The 19,585-nt window shown below is 40.2% G+C and overlaps 1 protein-coding gene across 1 annotated transcript in view; it reads left to right on the forward strand.

Annotated features, from left to right (window-relative positions):
- Positions 1-19,585, forward strand: part of man1a2 (mannosidase, alpha, class 1A, member 2) — a 119,967-nt gene that overhangs the window by 13,341 nt on the left and 87,041 nt on the right. The window contains exon 3 of the mRNA XM_054615400.1: positions 15,179-15,440. Within this exon, the coding sequence (XP_054471375.1) occupies positions 15,179-15,440 (262 nt within the window). The remainder of the gene's footprint in view (positions 1-15,178; positions 15,441-19,585) is intronic.

Raw genomic sequence — 19,585 nt, forward strand, 5'->3', positions numbered from 1 at the left:
CTAGTCTCAAGAACCTCCATAGAACGTTGTAAAGGTTCTAAAATAGACTTACAAATACCACATTTTCGTCATTTTATTAATAGTTTTACAAACAGACACTTTTGACTGCCAACAAAAAGATGGATAACGAGAGAATCTCACAGTTTGTTTTCAGTTTTGTTTTTCGGTGCCAATGATCTTTTTAAATCACAGGCAGACCTTTTTAAGTCTTAATTGTCTACTTGGTATTTATTTAATGTTGAATGACGAGCTGTGGTTTATTCCCCCAATCAAATTAAAGTCATCTTTGAACCACTGCAGTGCTTAGCATTAATATTAATGCAGACGTATCATTCATTCCTGAATGCAGCCTTTCCCCCTTAACCATAACCTGGCATCAATAAAGACCTTTTGGAAAACAGGTTTTCAGGGTAAAAAATGTGTCCAAATAAATGCAAGAACAAGAACGTTAAAGTAACAAAGTAAAAATGACCAAGAGCTTGTGTCTCACATGACCCTCATCAAGACAGAGGACAACCCTGTTCACTGTGATTGATTTTAGCCAGATTCACGGATGTAATGAGATGCTAATCAAGAAATTAGCTTTGACAGCCATGACCGTTGGCATGTATAGGCTGCTATCAGCTGACCTAAACTGTTATTTTGAATATAGCATGTTCCCCCACACTGTCCCTACTGTCATTTAAGGAAAAACACAGTTAATTCAGCATGAATGCAGCTGCAACACCCCATATGTTAAATGACAAACACAATTTGAATGGAAGAGGTTGAATTAATTAAGTTGGAGGTTTGTGATGGCTTGCAATGATCTAATCAGAGCTTAAAGAAAATCTAAAAGTTGTTTTCTAAATAAAAAAATGGGCATGAAGTTCCGTATACTTGGACTGAACATGCAAAAACTGCGGGTGTAGCGTTACTGTCGTGACGCCAGCGACTGTGATGTGATCTCTCCAGATTCACTGCTTGCGTAAGAGACGTAGAGAAGTCTGTTCTCGATATCGTTTGATCTTTTGAAGCTGGTCTGTGATCACTCACAGAGCCGCGAAGCCGAGGCAGACGGGTCCAGAATTGGGAAGGTAATTGCAGATTTTGCAAAGCGTAACAGGATGGAGCAAGATGTAATGAATCAGTGCTCCTGGTGAAATGACTTTTTTAATGAGTTAAGACTAGTGTAGAGGAAGGGAACTGCATGGGTGGCTCCTTGGTGATGGTCATTGTCGTATGTGGAAAAATAGTAAGAACAAAATCCAGATTAGAGATTTGTACCAAGCCTAAAACCATCATCTCTAAGAGGCTAACCACTGCAGCTCTTGAGATGGAATTGATGCACCATTTCTGGCCGCCGACTACTTGGGAAGCCCCCGAAACCTGGTCCCAAACAGGAACCCTATCTAGATTAGTAAAACCTGGAGTATTGATCTGGAGTTTAAGGTTCTGCTACCAATACTTTAGAAGTTACGTAAAGAGATCTCTTTGGGCTGGAGTTCTGCTCGGTACAGAGTGAGACAAACATCATGTCAGAGAGAACACAAAGATCCAAAGTGAGGCTACATGTTCCTCCAGTAGAAGCTGAGAACTCTCGTTGTCTCAAACTCAATCAAACCCTCACAAGTTAAGGGAGGAAACGGCAGCAGTTTATCTCAACATCTGGACAACAAGCAGAACATCAGTCTGCACAAATGATCAGTGTTCTACTGTTTGGAGATCAGCCGTCCATCCTCGTCCACTGCAGCTAACGTTAGTTTGATCAGAAGAACAGGATCATCAATGAAAGCTTATCACTGAGCTAATTGTTTAGCTGCGAATGCATTTTAAAGATTTAGGAACTTCTTGTGTCGCTGCTCAAGAGAGAACAAGAAAAAAGAATGGTTTTATTCTCACAATATCATCAAAACCATTACGACAATAAGAGTATTGATAAGAAACTGAACTGATAGCCAGTATTGATAAGGGTACTAGCATTGATCAAATCCTAAAGATACCCATCCTGAACAATTTGCCCAAGTGAAGGTTGAGGTGGATGTATGGAAAGGAGAACAGAACAGACAGGGAAACAAAGGACTATGGGCTATTTTTCAGGGATATTTGGTCTCATTTTTGACATGACTAAATCATTGGAAGAAATACCAATCAGAGGTCATCTTTGGTGCTAGTTTATTTGGTGTATGTGTTGGAGAGAAAGTGTGTCAAACAAACCAGTAGTGTCCATTGAGAGTGTGCCTCTCCCCATAGTCATCTCCCTGAAGTGCAGAAGTGTCGACAAGACCTCTTGAAAGCCAGAGAAAAAAAAAAAGAAAGACACTTGTTTGAATTGGCATGAGTGCCTCAGGGTAAGTTTTTTTTTTTTTTTTTTTTTTTTTTTTTTTTTTGTTTTGTTAATTTATTCTGGATATTTTAGTGACAGAGGGACAAGAATTGACCCCCCCAAAAAAAGAGGCAAAATCGAGGAAAGTGGGAGTGGTAGAGCGGTCAATAGAGGCAGCGTGTGAGAGAGGCTCTCAGTCCTCAGGGACGTGGTGACCGTGGTAAACTGCAAAGCTCCTCGCCAAACCCCGTCCCTGCCAAACACTGGAGCTGCAGCCTTGCTCCACAATGGCGCCCTGTCACTCAAAGCAATGGGATCAAAGCGAGATCGCTCAACGGCAAATGAAGAATCGGCCTTCATGTTTTCGTGGGTTGAATATCAAATAAAACTTTTTTTTCTCAATTCCCAGGCAAGTTCAGCCATAACTGGCACCGCCACACAAGCTGTATCAGAGCCATACGGGCCTGGTAACAAATGAGGCTTGTACCAGAGCCGAAACACGCCGGCTGGTAGATTTATGATTGGCCGGGGGATGGGAAATGGGATCTCTGTTGTTAAGGGGATTCTTTCTCTCCAAGTCCTCTTTTGGGAAACCCTTTTTTTAGGCAGTGGAGATGCCTGCATGATGGCTGTTAACCAAACAAGGACAGAATCAATGGCAGTGAAAGAGTTGAGTGACACGATATGGTTTGATACTGTGTCCGTTATCTAGTGGTGTAAGGTACCGTTGTCGGATCAATTACACTGACCATCATTATTGGCTGATATTCAGTAAAAATATGCAACCAGGACATCAGCATTTATACTTTCACTCCGTCAATCCCTGATAATGTTACGCCGTGAACATAAACCTGTGGAAATGTAATTGAAATTGACAGGAGGAGAGCTAGTAACGTTAGCAGCACTGCTAACGTACGGAGGTTCCGTTCAGTTACATAATGATGCGTTCAGGCTCTTGTTCAGTTAAAAATGATTATTGGGTGAATGTCAATTTTAACGTTACCTTGTTGTGTTCAATTGTAGTTTTTAAATGTAGATTTGGAGAGAAATCCAGATGTTTAAAGGAGATGTTTACTCAGTTATCTAATATAGATATTGGAGATGTATTGTAAGCTGATTAGAGATAGTGTTAGGAAATCAAACGGATCATAATTCATAATTAATACTTCTAATGACGAGATTTTTTTATCAATTAAAATACAATCTTTTATTTAATCATTTGATACGTGATACCATCCGAACCGTTGCCCCTCCATGGCTATCAGTTACTCAACAGTTTTGGGAGCAAAGTTGTTTGTGCTATAACAGCATAATGAAGATGGTCACTGTCTACTTCTTGCAGAAGCCAGAAGTTCAAAAAATCTCTAACAACTTTTATTGTCGACAAAATTGCTCTTGCTTATTGTTTCTGTGGCTGTGAAAATGGAAGCATCTTTAAGGATGTTTCTCTCTAAAGGTTTCGTGATTGAACCTCTCAATCATCACACTCTTTTTCACACTCGGGAGAAAAACCTCATTTAGCCAGGAAGCAACCAGCTGCTTATTTGTTTTATGGTCGGCCTGCGCTGGCTGCAGGAGATGGACTCCTGTGTGTGTGTTTGGTATGAAGGTATTAGTCAGCCAGCCGTGATGTAGGTCAGGAGGCTGGATCGGGAACATGAGTACAGACCGAGGGCTGTCAGGGCTCAGGTGTGCAGCTGGAACATACAGCGAGAACAATGGATGAAATATGTATATGAGAGAGAGAGAGAGGTGTACACAGAGGTGATGCGGGAGAACAAGGAAACCTCTGCTTTCACTGTTAAACATACAGAGGATTATCTACTGAAGTAAACATGTTTTCTGCTTGGTATTGTTTACATTATGGGGTGTTGATGACTGTGTATTTGCAAGCTGCTTTGACAGTATTCAGATAACTGATACACACAACACTTGACAAGTGGGAAGAAAGAGTTTCGGACCAATAATTAGAAAAAGAGAAAGGAGGAGGGGTGCTGGGATAACAAAGATGGATGAGACGGAGAGAGGTTGTGAATACACTTAAGAGAGAGCGGCGGGTGTGTTTGTTTCATAGAGGTTGTAGCTAGCGGGAGGAAGGTTGTCAGGGCGGAGAGATGGAGTAAGAGAGAGACGGTATGCTAGCACACACCCACAGATACAGCAACGCAGCTTCCATCTGAGCCAAGTGGGTCATGGAGGGGAGAGGGGAAAAAAAGAAGAAGCAGGACATGGAAGCTGTCTGATGGTTCATGTTGAAGGGAAAACCCCGGAGCTAAAGCTCACAAGAAACAAGAATTCTGCAGCCTTAACAGCCTCCTGCTCGGGCTTCCTCTCTCTGCTTATGGTGTTATCGGCAAACAGGAAGCGGCACTTAGAACTCAGAGGGTCTGTCCCCATGTGAGACAAAAGACGCAAACATCGTGTGCTCTCGTGTCAGAGATGGACAAAGGTGAAAAGGAAGATGCTCTTGTCCCAATTCTTGGCCGTAGACATGTTTCATGTTTTTTTTCTGCGCCTTCAAATCCATTGTTGTCAATGTAGACGCATGGAAGGCAAAAGCGATGCCGTTTCCAAACGCTTGGGCGATGGCGGCACCCAGAGATATAAATAGTTTTGAAACACGGCAACCTTCACCGCATGTCCTGTGACAAAGATCAACCAATCACAGCTGGCAGATATCATATAATCATTTTAGTTCAGGACTAACCAGAGCTTTACTATCTGTCCCACCTTCACCTTTACGGTCAAAGGACTTCACGACATTTGTGTTGAAAAGTTCAGCCAAATTGTCACAGACAAATCAAGCAATAAAGTGAGAGATTTACGCTGCTGGGAATCCGTTTATCTTTGTTTAGTTAAGTCAGTGAGGTTTTCTAAATTACTGTAACTTCATCATCATCAGCGTCATCACAGCGTGCAGGGTTTGGTTGCTTAGTAACGGCAGGCGCGACGGTAGCGCAACCACCCAAGCAACATGGTGAACGGCCCCTTCAGGAAGTTTACAGCCAGTAGCAATGACTCTACTACCCAGAATTCATGCATTCATCCTGTATTAAGACTGAATACAAAGCAGCGATATTTAGCTTTTTGCAGTTCTGTTCTGCATTAGAACTGCAGACTGTTGTGTAATAAGAGAGCAGCATCTTATCTTTTTGTTCCTGGATAAGTTAAGAGAAATGCTTCTTAGATTGACATGAATATTGATGCTTTTCTTAATCAGAGGATTGTATAATGGTACCCAAATGCTATTTATGTCAAATGTGGCAGTCCGAAGTAGTTTGATTGTTCTATTGCTGTGTCTAGTTTTACTATAGCTGTTATGCATAGCTCATCATGGTTCGCAGTGACCGTTTATTAAATGTGGACGTTGTAATATTAGCCAATCTGAGTCAGTTGTTAATCTAATTTTGGCAAAGTTTGGCTGTGGATGCACGAAGGTGGCCCCGGATGTTTCAGCTGACATCGTCACTCTTTAGTAGAGTTAAACTATAAAGACGGTAACGCAAGAAATGTATTGGTTGTTTACACTCTTACATCTATCCTTTAAGTTTCTATATACGAGATTCAGAGCTTTAAAAGAGCTCAAAACAACTATTTAAGATGTAAATATAGAGTTGAATAATGTCTAATTTAATACTATTGGAAAAAATGAAAGAAACGCTGATGCAACCTCTACATGTTTAACCTTTCAAAACAAAACAATAAGGTTAATTGGATGTAAAAAGCAACTAGATAGCTGAGCATTTCTTGTTTTGCTAAGCAGCTGAAGAGACAGGAAGTGTTGTTTGAATGTTATTCTTAAGATAAGTTTATTCTCTTGATATGCATGGTGTGGATCGTGGTTCAGCCGATATATTTTGTTGAATTTAAAGCACAATCCATTTGAATTTGTTACTTAAGTTAAGGATGAAAAGAGGCTATTGCGGTTTTGTGTTGTCGCAACCAAATCCTTTCCAAACATTTATAAAATCCTTCCTGTTTTGACTCCAGCATGTGACGTCTTTGCACCATTTCACTCCATTTTAATTTCCATCTGCAGAGAAGTGGCCACCGATTAGCCCCAGCAGAGCACCTCTCAGCATTCTAAAAAGGTCCCTCCCACCACTTTATTCATTTATTCCCCTCTGAAGAGGAGATACGGCTGTTGATACACGGCACCAAGAGCGCTCCACCTTTTTGTTCACCAAACACACAAGACGGAAGAGCTGCAATCGTGAAACCCCCTCTGATGAGCTCTCAGAAATCAGTTGTTGATTTTAGTTTTTCATTGGTTTGTCACGGAGATGAAAAACCTGTGTGACAAGCAGGCGGTTGGTTGACTTGAATTACTCCACAAAGAGGCCTCGGATGTCGTACACAAGCCTTTGAGATCCTCCAGGAACATGGTATTCCATGTGCTCACTACTGCTCGTGTTCAGAGGATAATGTGGAGTTAAATGTGTGTTAAAGTCATTTTTCTTACCCAAAAGGCTAATAAAGGCCATTTTATTATTGGCTTTATCAGCTAATTAACTTCAAACACGCTGTTTTGACAGTATTCTATTATTTTAGCCTCTCACAATACCTCCATAATGAGATGCCTGCGATAATCACAGTACAACCGAGCTCTGTGTGACATATTGCAATTATCTTTGACGCATTCTGAATGAAGAGGAAATCATACCCCTAGAATGGCTAAATACATTTATGAGAAAGCAAAATCAATGATCTTTTTGTCTCCTTAAATAAGATGGTGACTCTCAGTCCCGTTGTGAGCCAAATATATCGCATGCCACAAGGACACAAGCTGCTGCTGGAGAGCCAGAATAACCTTTTGTGATATGATCGTAATGACACAGTCGGCTTTAGTCGAGGCATCATTTACATGCACGAGATTGTGGGCACAATGTTCCTCACAAAAGGTTTTTTTTTGCATTTTATTATAATGCAAACGTAGATTGTTCTTACTTACAATCTGGTGTAATACAGACTCTGTAAAGGTCTTCAATTCATTATGACGTAATTCTAATTGTTGCCTCTGTCACTTGATGGTGCCTGTGAGACAACTAAGCAATACTTGAGTAAAATATATATGTTTTATCTTTCCTAAACAGTCCTGAGTTGAATCTTGTGTTGTTAAGGAAAGTGCCAAGCTTCTTTTTGTTGCGTCATTGTTAAACTTTCCAACACAGGATAATAGCAAAGGCTGGTCACAGGTCTACAAACATATATCAAATATATATTTAGCTGTATTGGAAATACAGAGAAGAGTTATGTAAAAGTATAGACCAGTGTAACGTCTTTACCCTCGTTGTTTGCATATGTTATAGTTGCTTTTTTCAGCATCACTTACTTAAATGTGCATAAACAACACACATAGGGCCCAATGAAAACAGTTTTATATCTTTACAGATTCTCTTTTATCTCCCAAATAATGTGTTTTCCCATTTAAAGCATTGTGTGATAGATACATATTCCATTCATTTGTAAGATAAAGTGCTCAAAATGTAGCTGGATGGAAACTCACAGGGCCCAATACATGATGTGTTGTTGAATTATGAATATGTTTTCCCTGCGCAATCTGTCGGATGCTAAGGTAAAACATGTCATGATGTGTGTGTGTGTGTGTGTGTGTGTGTGTGTGTGTGTGTGTGTGTGTGTGTGTGTGGTTTTGTTGCCATGGGTACATGGCATGTAGCCCGTGCTGCTCCCCACGGAGCCTTGTTTCCACAGCTTCAAAAAAAAAAAAGAAAAAGAAAGAAAATACTTCTCTTAAGACGCCCAACCAGGCAGACAAGACCGACAACTGCTGCTTCTCTCCGGTTGCCATGGAAAAGGGCCGGCTGAGCAGCAGATTTCGCGACACCACCGAAGAAGAAGAATACAAAGAAGAAGAAATAGTAGAAGAAGAAGAAATAGTAGAAGAAGAAGAATACAAAGAAGAAGAAATAGTAGAAGAAATAGTAGTAGAAGAAGAAGAAGAATACAAAGAAGAAGAAATAGTAGAAGAAGAAGAATACAAAGAAGAATACAAAGAAGAAGAAATAGTAGAAGAAATAGTAGTAGAAGAAGAAGAAGAATACAAAGAAGAAGAAATAGTAGAAGAAGAAGAATACAAAGAAGAAGAAATAGTAGAAGAAGAAGAAGAAGAAGAAGAAGAAGAATACAAAGAAGAAGAAATAGTAGAAGAAGAAGAAGAATACAAAGAAGAAGAAATAGTAGAAGAAGAAGAATACAAAGAAGAAGAAATAGTAGAAGAAGAAGAAGAAGAAGAAGAAGAAAAAGAAATAGTAGAAGAAGAAGAATACGAAGAAATAGTAGAAGAAGAAGAAGACGAAGAAGAATACAAAGAAGAAGAAATAGTAGAAGAAGAAGAAGAAGAAATAGTAGAAGAAGAAGAAGAATACAAAGAAGAAGAAGAATACAAAGAAGAAGAAGAATACGAAGAAATAGTAGAAGAAGAAGAAATAGTAGAAGAAGAAGAAGAAGAAGAAAAAATAGACACATTTAAACAAAGGGAGTGTTTACTGGAGGCTTTACGTGGGCTTTTTTTCCCCCCTTGCTTCTGTCAAGTTTTTTGGGGGGATGTGAAGACGCGAGAGGATGAGAAGCGAGCTGAAGGTGTAGGCGTGGTCACATGGGTGCTCCAGAGCTTCGGCCCACGCTCGTCTTCGCGGAGGTAATTGAGTCAGGCAGCTGTTGATGCGCCCTTAATTGCGTGTTTGACATTATATGAGACTCGAAGGGAACCCTCGGCGATGCTACGCTGAGTATGATAATGGCTCCGAGGAAGAGGAAATGACTGACATGAGATTAAAGGAGGAGGGGGGAGGGAGTAGGAAGCGTGCACATTTTGCACGATCATCATGTATGACGCTGTTTCCGTGACAACGTGCTGACTTCCTTGGTTTACAGTACATACATGAGCACAGTCAGCACCCATTAGAGATGATGGCCTCAGCTTAGCCTCCTCATTTCCTTTTGTCATGCTCTGTCGCATCTCAAATACACACACACACACACACACACACACACACACACACACACACACACACACACACACACACACACACACACACACACACATTAGAGTCGTCTTACATCGGCGCCATCTAAATATCACATTTAAATGCATGTTGCTGAAGGCACGCTCGCTCAAGGAGGCGCTGTGGATGGCATACAGAGGAGGCGTGACACCCACTGGGTCTAGACACACACACACACACACACACACACACACACACACACACACACACACACACACACACACACACACACACACACACACACGTACATACACAAATTGCAAGATTGCAGTCACTTGCACTCGGAAATCTCATCACAGTCCTTGAAGGGGAAGACACAGATATGAGTGCACGACACAGAGTGGTGAGATGTATTCACACATTCACACGCAAGCTGTACCACAAGCTGGGGAGTACAACACACACACATACACACATACACACACACACACACACACACACACACACACACACACATACACACACACACACATATGTACTACACATAAACATGAACTCCCCATAAAGAAAGTTACAGCACATTTATTTTGAGAAACATTCTAACAAATGCATGCGTTCACCGGCTCTGCAGTAATTGCCGTCTCTGTGTTTTGCAAAATATGTTTTCCATCAATTAAAGTCAGACACGCTGAGTTGCGATTTGAATATTTATGAGTTGTTTCCAGGGCGATGTTGTGTAACTCGGAAGCTGTTTTATTTTGGTCTCTGTCGGTCCCCCACGTTCGGCGTCACCATGGAATTACAAAATGGATGCACATTGTGTTGTGTGAAGGATAATTAGCAGAAAACGTCTGTCGTCTCTCACATTCGTTTCCTGCGTCTCAGTTCTTTCTTTCTCATCGTGTTTCCACGCTATTCTGCACATCTTTGACTCTTGCTCACACGCTGTGATTGAAAGGTGGAAATGGCCAGGGTTTTACCCTGTCTCTGGCCCAGTGCATGCTGGGAAAGGCTGCAGCCCCTATTGAACCTGAACGGGATGAGCTGTCACAGCAAACTGGACGGTTGATGCTCTTTATCCGCCTCTTTTGCGGCCCGATCTCTATCCTACGTAATCCGTTGTCCTCTTTTTTCATACACATCTGTTTTCATCTCTTTACTTCTTTTTCTTACTCTATTTCATCTCATTTCTGCAAGAACTTCCAGTCTCTGTTACAGCAGGAATCCATGCACTCATTGCGCCTGCATTTCCATGTTGTCACACAGGAGTATGGACACACTCTGAAGCCCTGATGTTCCCCTGCAGACTTGTATAATGTCCCTCATTAGGTTTTATTGCAGAGGGGGCGCTTTGCCACTTGGCGGGAGCACAATCATGTAGGGCTGCTGCTCAAAGCGGGTGGAATCGATGTCGCTGTCAAAATCAATATTTCAGATCGAAAACCGTACATCCTTGGAGCTGCTATAAAGCCATCAAGTCGTTTACCTGCTGCCTAGGTAATATCATTCAGTGTTTTAATGGGAGACTTTACATCCGGCTCCAACACACAGGTAAAGGTGTGTTCTGAGTTTGGAGCAGCTTGAAGGAAGACCAGGCAATGTGTATGATGAAGATTTCTGCTACTTGCCAAATATGCGAGATTCTCGATTTTGATCCAAGTTGCAACCTCTAGTTCTACTCAGTGAAGCCGATGCTTCATGTCTTAAAGCTGCATTCTCTCTCCTGTCCATCAGGGGAGAAAATCCTCTGGTTGTATAGAAGTCTATGAGAAAATGACTATATATATATATATATATATATATATATATTGTGTAATCTGTTTTGTGCTGCATTATACGATGACAGCTTGCAGTTTGTCAAATTAAAATAAATGAATGATTTAGATGAATTAACTCCTCTTTAAAATAGCTGATAGATGAATCAGTTAGTCTTGAGTTTCAACCATACAGCCAAGTGTTTCTTTCTGAGGTACTGTGAGTGTTTTTGTTCCTCACCTACGCCTGTTCAGTACTTTAGTGACTCACCATGAACCTTAGTGGGAAGAATGAATGAATGTTTTTCTGCCTTCTTTTGACTACATATGCAACAGTGCACTACGTATGGTGCTACCATGTTTCATGACAACATTTAGACCTCTTCAAGGTCTCAAAATCCCCTCTCACTTCCTTTTATACGTTCTTCAACCAGTATCTAATTGCACAGACAAGATTTATTCCAAATGAAGGTGGAAACACCAGAAAGACAGAAGTGATCCCCCGTTTCATCTCTTATCCACGCCAGCTTCCATGCATGAGGGCGTTTTACTTTCAGTTAATAAACTCCCTTTACCTCCATCTGAAGGCGGTAGTTATTTTAAATCACATGCGCTGTGTGTCTCTGTTATTCCACCAAACACTCCCTTTTTTTTCATGGTTGCTCTGGGGGAAGTTGGCTGCACCGTAAACCAGGTCTACAATAAAGAGGTAGGCTGACTGGCAGCTCTCTCTACGACTCCCTCCTACCTTTTAAAAAAAATAAAAAATAATTCACACAGCATGTAAAGCATCTGAGCGAAGGCCAGGCTTGGATTACAAGAAAGAGAATCCACATAGGCTAAGAGCCAGATGATAAGAGTTGAGCTAGTAGATAAATAACACTTCACACAGTTAGCAGTCACACATTCATAACACATTGTAATTCTGCCTAGTTTGTCACATTTTCTTTAAACAATCTGAAACACCATTGTTGGAATTGCACACACCACAAGGCTGAAGTGAGCTATTTGTTTCTCTGGTCTACACAAGCAGCAACCTCCAGTTCTGCCGAGTGAAGCCGTTGTGGAAGTGTCTTAAAGCTGCATTCTCTCTAGTGTCCACCAGGGGGCGACTCCTCTGGTTGTATAGAAGTCTATGAGAAAATGACTCTACTTCTCTCTTGATTTATTCCCTCAGTAAACATTGTAAACATGAGTTTATGGTCTCAATCTCTAGTTTCAAGTCTTCTTCAATACAGCATGATGTTCATTTAGTAAATGATGCTCCATTTAGAGTCAAACAGACCATAAAGCAGGGGATGCTTTAGGGCGGGGCTACACACTGATTGACAGGCCGACACCAGAGACGTATACGGCGTCTCTACGTCACTCCTCCACATTCCAAATATGGTCACTTTTGTTCACTGGTTGACGGCCAAATTGCCGAATTTGAGGCTTCAAACATCAGTCCACAAACCAATTGATGACATCACGACGGCTACATCCACTTCTTATATTCAGTAAAACACGTATGTAAAAAAAAAGCACCCACAAAGCCATTTGTTTGTAATGTTTTAATAGAAATATATTGCATTCTTACTCCTAACTACTCACTCTGCTGTTCTCTTGGGATAGATGCACACATGCATCTCAAAGCCATCATTGGGTTAAAACACACACACACACACACACACGCACACACACACACACACACACACACACACACACACACACACACACACACACACACACATTCTCAGTATTGTTTTCTCAGAGACGTCGAGCTGTGCAGCTCTGCGGAGGCTTGCAGCTGAGTCCACACGGATCACAGTGGGTCGGCAGTTCCTCCCACATTTTCCTCTGTTTATCACACAGAAGGTCATTAATAAACAAGCTCACATGTTTGCACTCAAGACAACTCACATATTTAAGACTTCATATCGAGGTAAATCTGGAACCGGCAACCTCAGCGGTACAACAGGGTTGTTGAGAACTTTAGGGACCGAGGGAAGTGTCGAGGGAAATGAATCTTCTGTTTGTGTCCTTAGTTTATCTCCTGTTCTGCTCATATCATGTTGATGTTTGGTGATTTAGTATGTAGAGGCAAAATCAATTCACTTTGATTTAAAACATATTTAAAGCCTTAAATTATGATTTCAAATGTCAAACAGCTTCTCTGACATTGAGAGAATACAAGCCATGTTTACATTCATATCCTTCCTCCCACAATGCATCAATCTCCTGAATGTGATTATACAAAGGGTGTGACCTGTACATGCATGATGATCAGTTAAAGGTACAGGATCACCCACTAATAGATTTATCATCTCATAATGACTTTTTATCTCATGTTTATGACGTTTAATCTCATAAATATGACGTTTTATCTCATAATGACGTCGTTTTATCTCATAAATATGACTTTTTATCTTATATTTTGATTTGTTATCTCATATTTATGACTGTGTAACTCAAAATCTTTATATTTTCGATTTTTTTCTCATAATATGACTTTCTATGTCATAATTATGGTTATTTATATGATGATTTTGTCATTTTTATGCCATAACTATGACTTGGTATGTCATAATTTAGATGTTATCTCAAAATTCTGATTGTTTTAATCTCATTTATGAGTTTTTGACTCATAAATAAGTCTTTTAATGTTATAATTTAGACTTTATATAAAAATTAAGACCTTTTTATGTCATAATTTAGACTTTCTACCATGTAAAGTGCCATTGAGTACCTCTTAAAGCGCTATACAAATAACATGTATTATTATTATTATATCTCATATATTCAACTTTGAAAGGAACATTTCACTTTGATTTAAAACATATTTAAAGCCTTAAATTATGATTTAAAATGTAAAACCGCTTCTCTGACATTGAGCAAATACAAGCCATGTTTACATTCATATCCTTCCTCCCACAATGCATCAATCTCCTGAATGTGATTATACAAAGGGTGTGACCTGTACATGGATGATGATAGTTAAAGGTACAGGATCACCCACTAATAGATTCATCATTTAATATTCTGCCTTCAGAATCAAAGCACCGTGTCGCCGTCCTCCGTCACCTTTTGCTTCGGCGTCTAGCTGTGTTTGTTTTTCATTACTGCTCCTCTTCCTCATGAGGTGGAGTCGTGTCAACACCCTGAGGCTCGTTACCACCATGTGCAACCAAAGGTGGTGCTTTTCATTCTGGCACTTTTTCCTCATTTGTTCCTCCACACCGCTCCTATTTCCTGGAGTGGATGTCATTTTACAGAATGTGGGATGGGGAGGGGGGGTTGGTTTCTACGGAAACGCATTCTGACAATAAAAGGGGAAAAAAATACGATGTCATAATTTAGACTTTTTATCTAATAATTCTGACTTTTTATCTCATATTTATGATTTTTTATTTAATAATTTAGCCTTTTTTATCTCACAATATGACTTTTTTTTTTTTATCTCTTAATGACTTTTACCTTATAATTATGACTTTTTATTTCATAATTAAGACTTTTTATCTCATCATTTGAATAATTTTGAATTCTGATCTCATAGTTTTGACGTTTGATCTCGTATTAATTACTTTTTTTATCTCATCTCATAATATTACTTTTATCTCATAATTATGACTTACAATGGGGATATTTTTATTTTCAAGGCTATGTTTTCAACTTATTTCTTTCTTTTACTGGTGGAAAGGTTTCCAATTCCAGACTGATGGTCTTATTGTTCCCTTTAATGATCTGAAAGTGGATCTGGTTGAGTTTTTCTTTGGTTTCCTGTAGCTGCTTATTGCTGCTTAATTCCTAACCTGCTTATTTGGTGACCACCTCGACTCACATCATAATAATTAGATTTTCTTTAGACCTTCAGGGTGAAAATAAATGGGCATAGCTGCTTTTTTCACAAAGCAAAAACTTGTAACCTTGTTTTCATCTCCAACACAGTCTATCATGTATTTCCCAGAGGATAGTTTGTTGTCAGAGTCAATTTTTTATTTATTTTACAAAAGAAACCAACTTGTTTTTTTTGGTGTCAGTCTTGGTTTAAATATCTCTTTGATGTTCCCCCTGTGAAGACAAGTAACCCCCTTTGTGAAAGCTTTTGAGAGACATAGACAAAGACTATGATAATAATAATAATAATGAAAACAAACTTACCTTTTCTCTTACAGGGAGGAGGAGGAGAGCCTGCGGGACAAGATCCGGGCCGACCATGAGCGAGCGCTGCAGGAGGCGAAGGAGAAGCTGAGGAAGTCCCGCGAGGAGCTGCAGGCCGAGATCCAGACGGAGAAGAACAAAGTGATGGAGGACCTGAAGAAGAAGGACGCGGGGCCCAAACCTCTGCCTCCCGTCCCCATGCCCAAAGTGGTGGGGGTCAGCGACGGAGAGCCGCCGGAGCCCGACGCCAAAGAGAAACGCGACAAGATCAGAGAGGTAGGAAGAGCTTTGATTCAACACTGAGATTTACCTCGATGCTGTCATTTTGGATCATCTACCCATCATGCATTGTTGCAGGTTTTTGTTCTGCTTCATACTGACGGGGTCGGCTACAAACTATAGGAACTAGGAGTGCAGCAAGAGCAATCAACACTGATTAAACTGCACTTGTAGAAGTTATGCAAAAGCTGTAGCTAGTTCTTAAAATGTATATGTTTTATCGTTGTTAGTAAATCTTTCAGTATCTTTTTGTGTCTATTACAATGTAATAAGGAACTCCTTCTTTGTCCTACTACTCTTCTGAGCTTTAGACCTTTTTAAATCTTTAAACTCCTGCTCTAAACTATTTTTTTTACGTCCTCCTCTACATATATACATGTTGAGCAAAATATCTGATGTGGGAAACTGATGAGAATGAATGGCTTTTTTGATAAAGGAAGATTTCTCTCACAAAATTACCATTTGTATACGTGTTTCTCCCTGTATTACCTTTTTTTAAATACGTTTTCTATTCTCGCTGCCTCTACTGTGAATTGAGGACCAAAATAATTTGAATTTCTTTAATGAAATCAAGTAAATGGGGGCCGCATATAACAACAGCAAAACTATAGCAAAACAACCCTTACTAGTTAAAACACTTTACTAGTTTTACTATTTTTCAACTATTTCAAACACTCTGGATTGTCTATGTTGAAGTGTTTTCAATAGTAAGGTTATAGTGAAGATGTATGTGCATTTATCCAGTCGTATTTAGTGAGTTAAGATTTAGATTATTTTGCATGAGTTGTGTGAGAGTTTGTAAATAGAAGTTTTTGATTCGGTTTTAATTTCAATTTACTTCAATTCATCAAGTCTTTTCCACCTTTTTTTCATTCATATTTCGCCGCTGAGGCATGAGAGAAAACTAATTCTTCAATAATTCAAAGTAAGACCGTTATAAAAATGGCCATTCTTTGGATGATGTACTCTTTTTAATAGAAAGTGACACTAATGCTTTATGGATTTAATGAGAAAAGCATCCATTCAGTATATGTGGGACACACAGGATTTTTTGGGCTTTAGTCCACTGTCATAGTTTGTTCGACAGTCTAAAATCTGTGCCATCAGCTCCCCCATTCACATCTCATTCAATGATGGCATGTTACAATAGACTGGGGTGAGAACCTGTAGCCACGCGGTTGGTGTTTGGTGATATTTAATCCCAGTATGTGTGTGTTTGTGTGTGTGAGGGCCAGTTTGTTTCTCCACTTGAATAAATTTCTGCTGCCTGCCTCGGAGCCAGCTCTTATTGAAGGCAACGGCGAGCCAGACGGACAGAGAGCCTGTGCAGAATGCAGATGGTGCTATCTGGTCTCGCTCTCTATAGACACCAAGCCAACCCCGCTCTATCTCCCTCTCTCTCTGCCCCCCCCCCCCCCCGCCACCGCCGCAACTTCTCCTGCATAATTACCTCATATCGTCTCTCTTGAAGCAGCACTTGGAGTCAGAACACTCGCCTCGTACGGGAGCTGCCCATTCACTCCAAGCCAGCCTTTTGTCTCTAAATGCCCCTTTTGTTTCTATTCATAATTACCATTCAGAGCGAATGCCATACATTCCCAAAACGAGCAGGAAAGTAGCAGCTGTAAATGGCTGCAGCGCGGCGTAGCACACGGTCGCACCGGGGCAAACAATAGTGGGTAAAGACCGAGGCTTTCTTTTTCCTTTTTCCTTTTTTTCTGCGTTTCGATGCTGTAAAGTCCAGGGAGGCGTATCGGCATCCATCGTCTTGTCATCATTTCTGTTTCATGTAGACCGTCAGATGTAATTCAGGCAGCGGTAGTTGTTGAGCCACATGACTTTCCGTGGGATTATACCATCTGTGTGACACCATATTTCCTGCATTTCTGTTGTTTTTGGGGTTATTTTTGTTTCTGTAACAAATCGGGCCACACACTTGCAATCTCTGCTTGTAATGATCACAGTGGGGTTAAATTATCAACTAATAATTTTAAATTTTTCTAGCTGTGAGGGCAGGTTTGTACACTGCTGTTAAATAACACCAACAACAGCTTTTACCAAAAATGATGGAACAAATTATACTTTTTTTAAACCTCTCACACAGGCTACCAACTCTTCTTCTCCTCTAAATATATGTATTGATTTCAAGTTCTTTATATTAGGCACACACTTCTTTTTGTTAAGCAGTTGTTGCATTGTGTCCTGCTTTCTGCTGGTATAATACCAAACTTTTTTGCATGTCTATTCATTCTGTTTAAACTAGAGGTGGAACAGGCGTGCATGCACGGCGAGCCAAATTATAACGACCAACGTTTGCTAGCTAAACCGATTATCTTCAGTCTAATACAGAAATAAAGCCATACTATGACCAACAACCTTATCATGCTCATACTTCATGAATAAAGCTGTCTTATGTGACGTTAACTTACATTTAAATACACCAGGTCACTAACATAGCCCAGTTCCTCCGATAACAGTACTTGGTAAAATGTTCCATTGATTCCTATTAGCCAGCCAAACTGCTTAATTGTGAAACCTCTAGTTTAAACTTGTTATTTCTGCACAGTTGCAGATAAAGATCAGGTTGCTCTAATTTAATATGTATTAATCTATTTGTTATATTAGATTCCATTGGTTGCTGCGTAGGACATTTCCAATAACTAAGAGCGTTGTAAAGCCCAAAAGTCCAAATTTCATAATTTGTTTTTATCTAACAATAAACATCACCATCATTTTATCTTAGTAACCACAATTACAAAAACTTGAGGTTGAAGGAAAACATCTCAAATTAAGGTGTCCCAAATTATGTTAACCTTGAGTAGATGTACAAAGACATGCACAAAGTGAATCTGACTGTTTATATTTCTAAATTCCCAACATTTGATTCTCAGAAACTGATGTGAAGGAGCTGTTTCTTAGACATTTAACCCGACTCATCACTTTGCATTAGCACTTTTAAATCCCCTTTATCTGTTGTTCATGATCAGTGACCGCAGTTATCAGTCTTAACAGCATTATTTCACCACACCTTTGCGTCTCTATATCAGCATCTTTTCGGTCTCCATCCTTGCTGGCTCCTGTAAATGAAATGTCTGCTGGTTGCCGGGTAACTCCGGAGGGAAATCAGTAGAATCAGTCAGATCAGCAGGATACTTCTGCTGCTCGCTGGACCGGTCATGCCACTCAGGCCCTTTGTTCCTCCAGAAATAGAAATGAACCTCTTCTTTATGCCCCCATATGTCATAGACTGTATTGAACGCAAAAAAACGTCCTTTTTTTCCCACCACTGCCATCAGCTCATCGCTCGGTGCTATTCTGCTTTTCTGCTAATTACGCGACCCGACCATTAGTGCCCATTAAACCTTCGTCTGGAGATGGAGAGAGCTTTAGGGCAATAAAAGAAAAGGAATGGAATTAATTTGACTATTAACCGTTCCAATACTATTCACCTGTCACATGGTGAAGTATTGCTGGCCCAGAGCTGTTGAAACAAGCCGGCTGTTACAGTTAATGGGCCGTGGAACAAAAAGGCACAGTTCACTTTCAATAAGGTTTGTTCATCTATAATGTTGGAAAAACACTAGTTAGTCTGGACAATTTGTCGAGGTGGTAATGCAGGAATCAACGGAATAATGAATCTAATGGTAGAAGGTAACGCTTTGCCCAGGTTTTGATGGCTTTTCAATGAAGCATTCTTAATATAACTTTGTTTATCCTAGAATGCTAAAGGTATGCCATGTTCCTGCTTTAGGATGAATGGATCACCTCCCAACATTAGATGTTTGATTGCTTTTTGAAAACACTCTATGTTTTGTTGTATCCTAAAGAAACTGTTTACATTTTTTTTTTATAGGATTTAAAAGGATTTAGTAGCATTATAGGCCAAGAATGTGCTTTTGGACGATGGTGGAGAACCAGCTTTTTATTTTGTACAAAGACGAAAATCCACAGAAAACGGCAAAGAAGTAGGTTTTACAAACGGATCTCTAGTCTCATGACCTACTTCAGCTCGTCCTGGAGGCGGTGCAGTGTTTTCTAAAAAAACCCACCGAGAACCCGACTTGCCGCCTTGAGCTCGCCCCCGTCGCTCAGCTGTGACCGTTGAGTGAGAAGCAGAAAGATTACTGATCTGTGCCATCGGA

This window comes from Anoplopoma fimbria, chromosome 16 (assembly GCF_027596085.1).
Source record: "Anoplopoma fimbria isolate UVic2021 breed Golden Eagle Sablefish chromosome 16, Afim_UVic_2022, whole genome shotgun sequence".
Classification (NCBI taxonomy): domain Eukaryota; kingdom Metazoa; phylum Chordata; class Actinopteri; order Perciformes; family Anoplopomatidae; genus Anoplopoma; species Anoplopoma fimbria.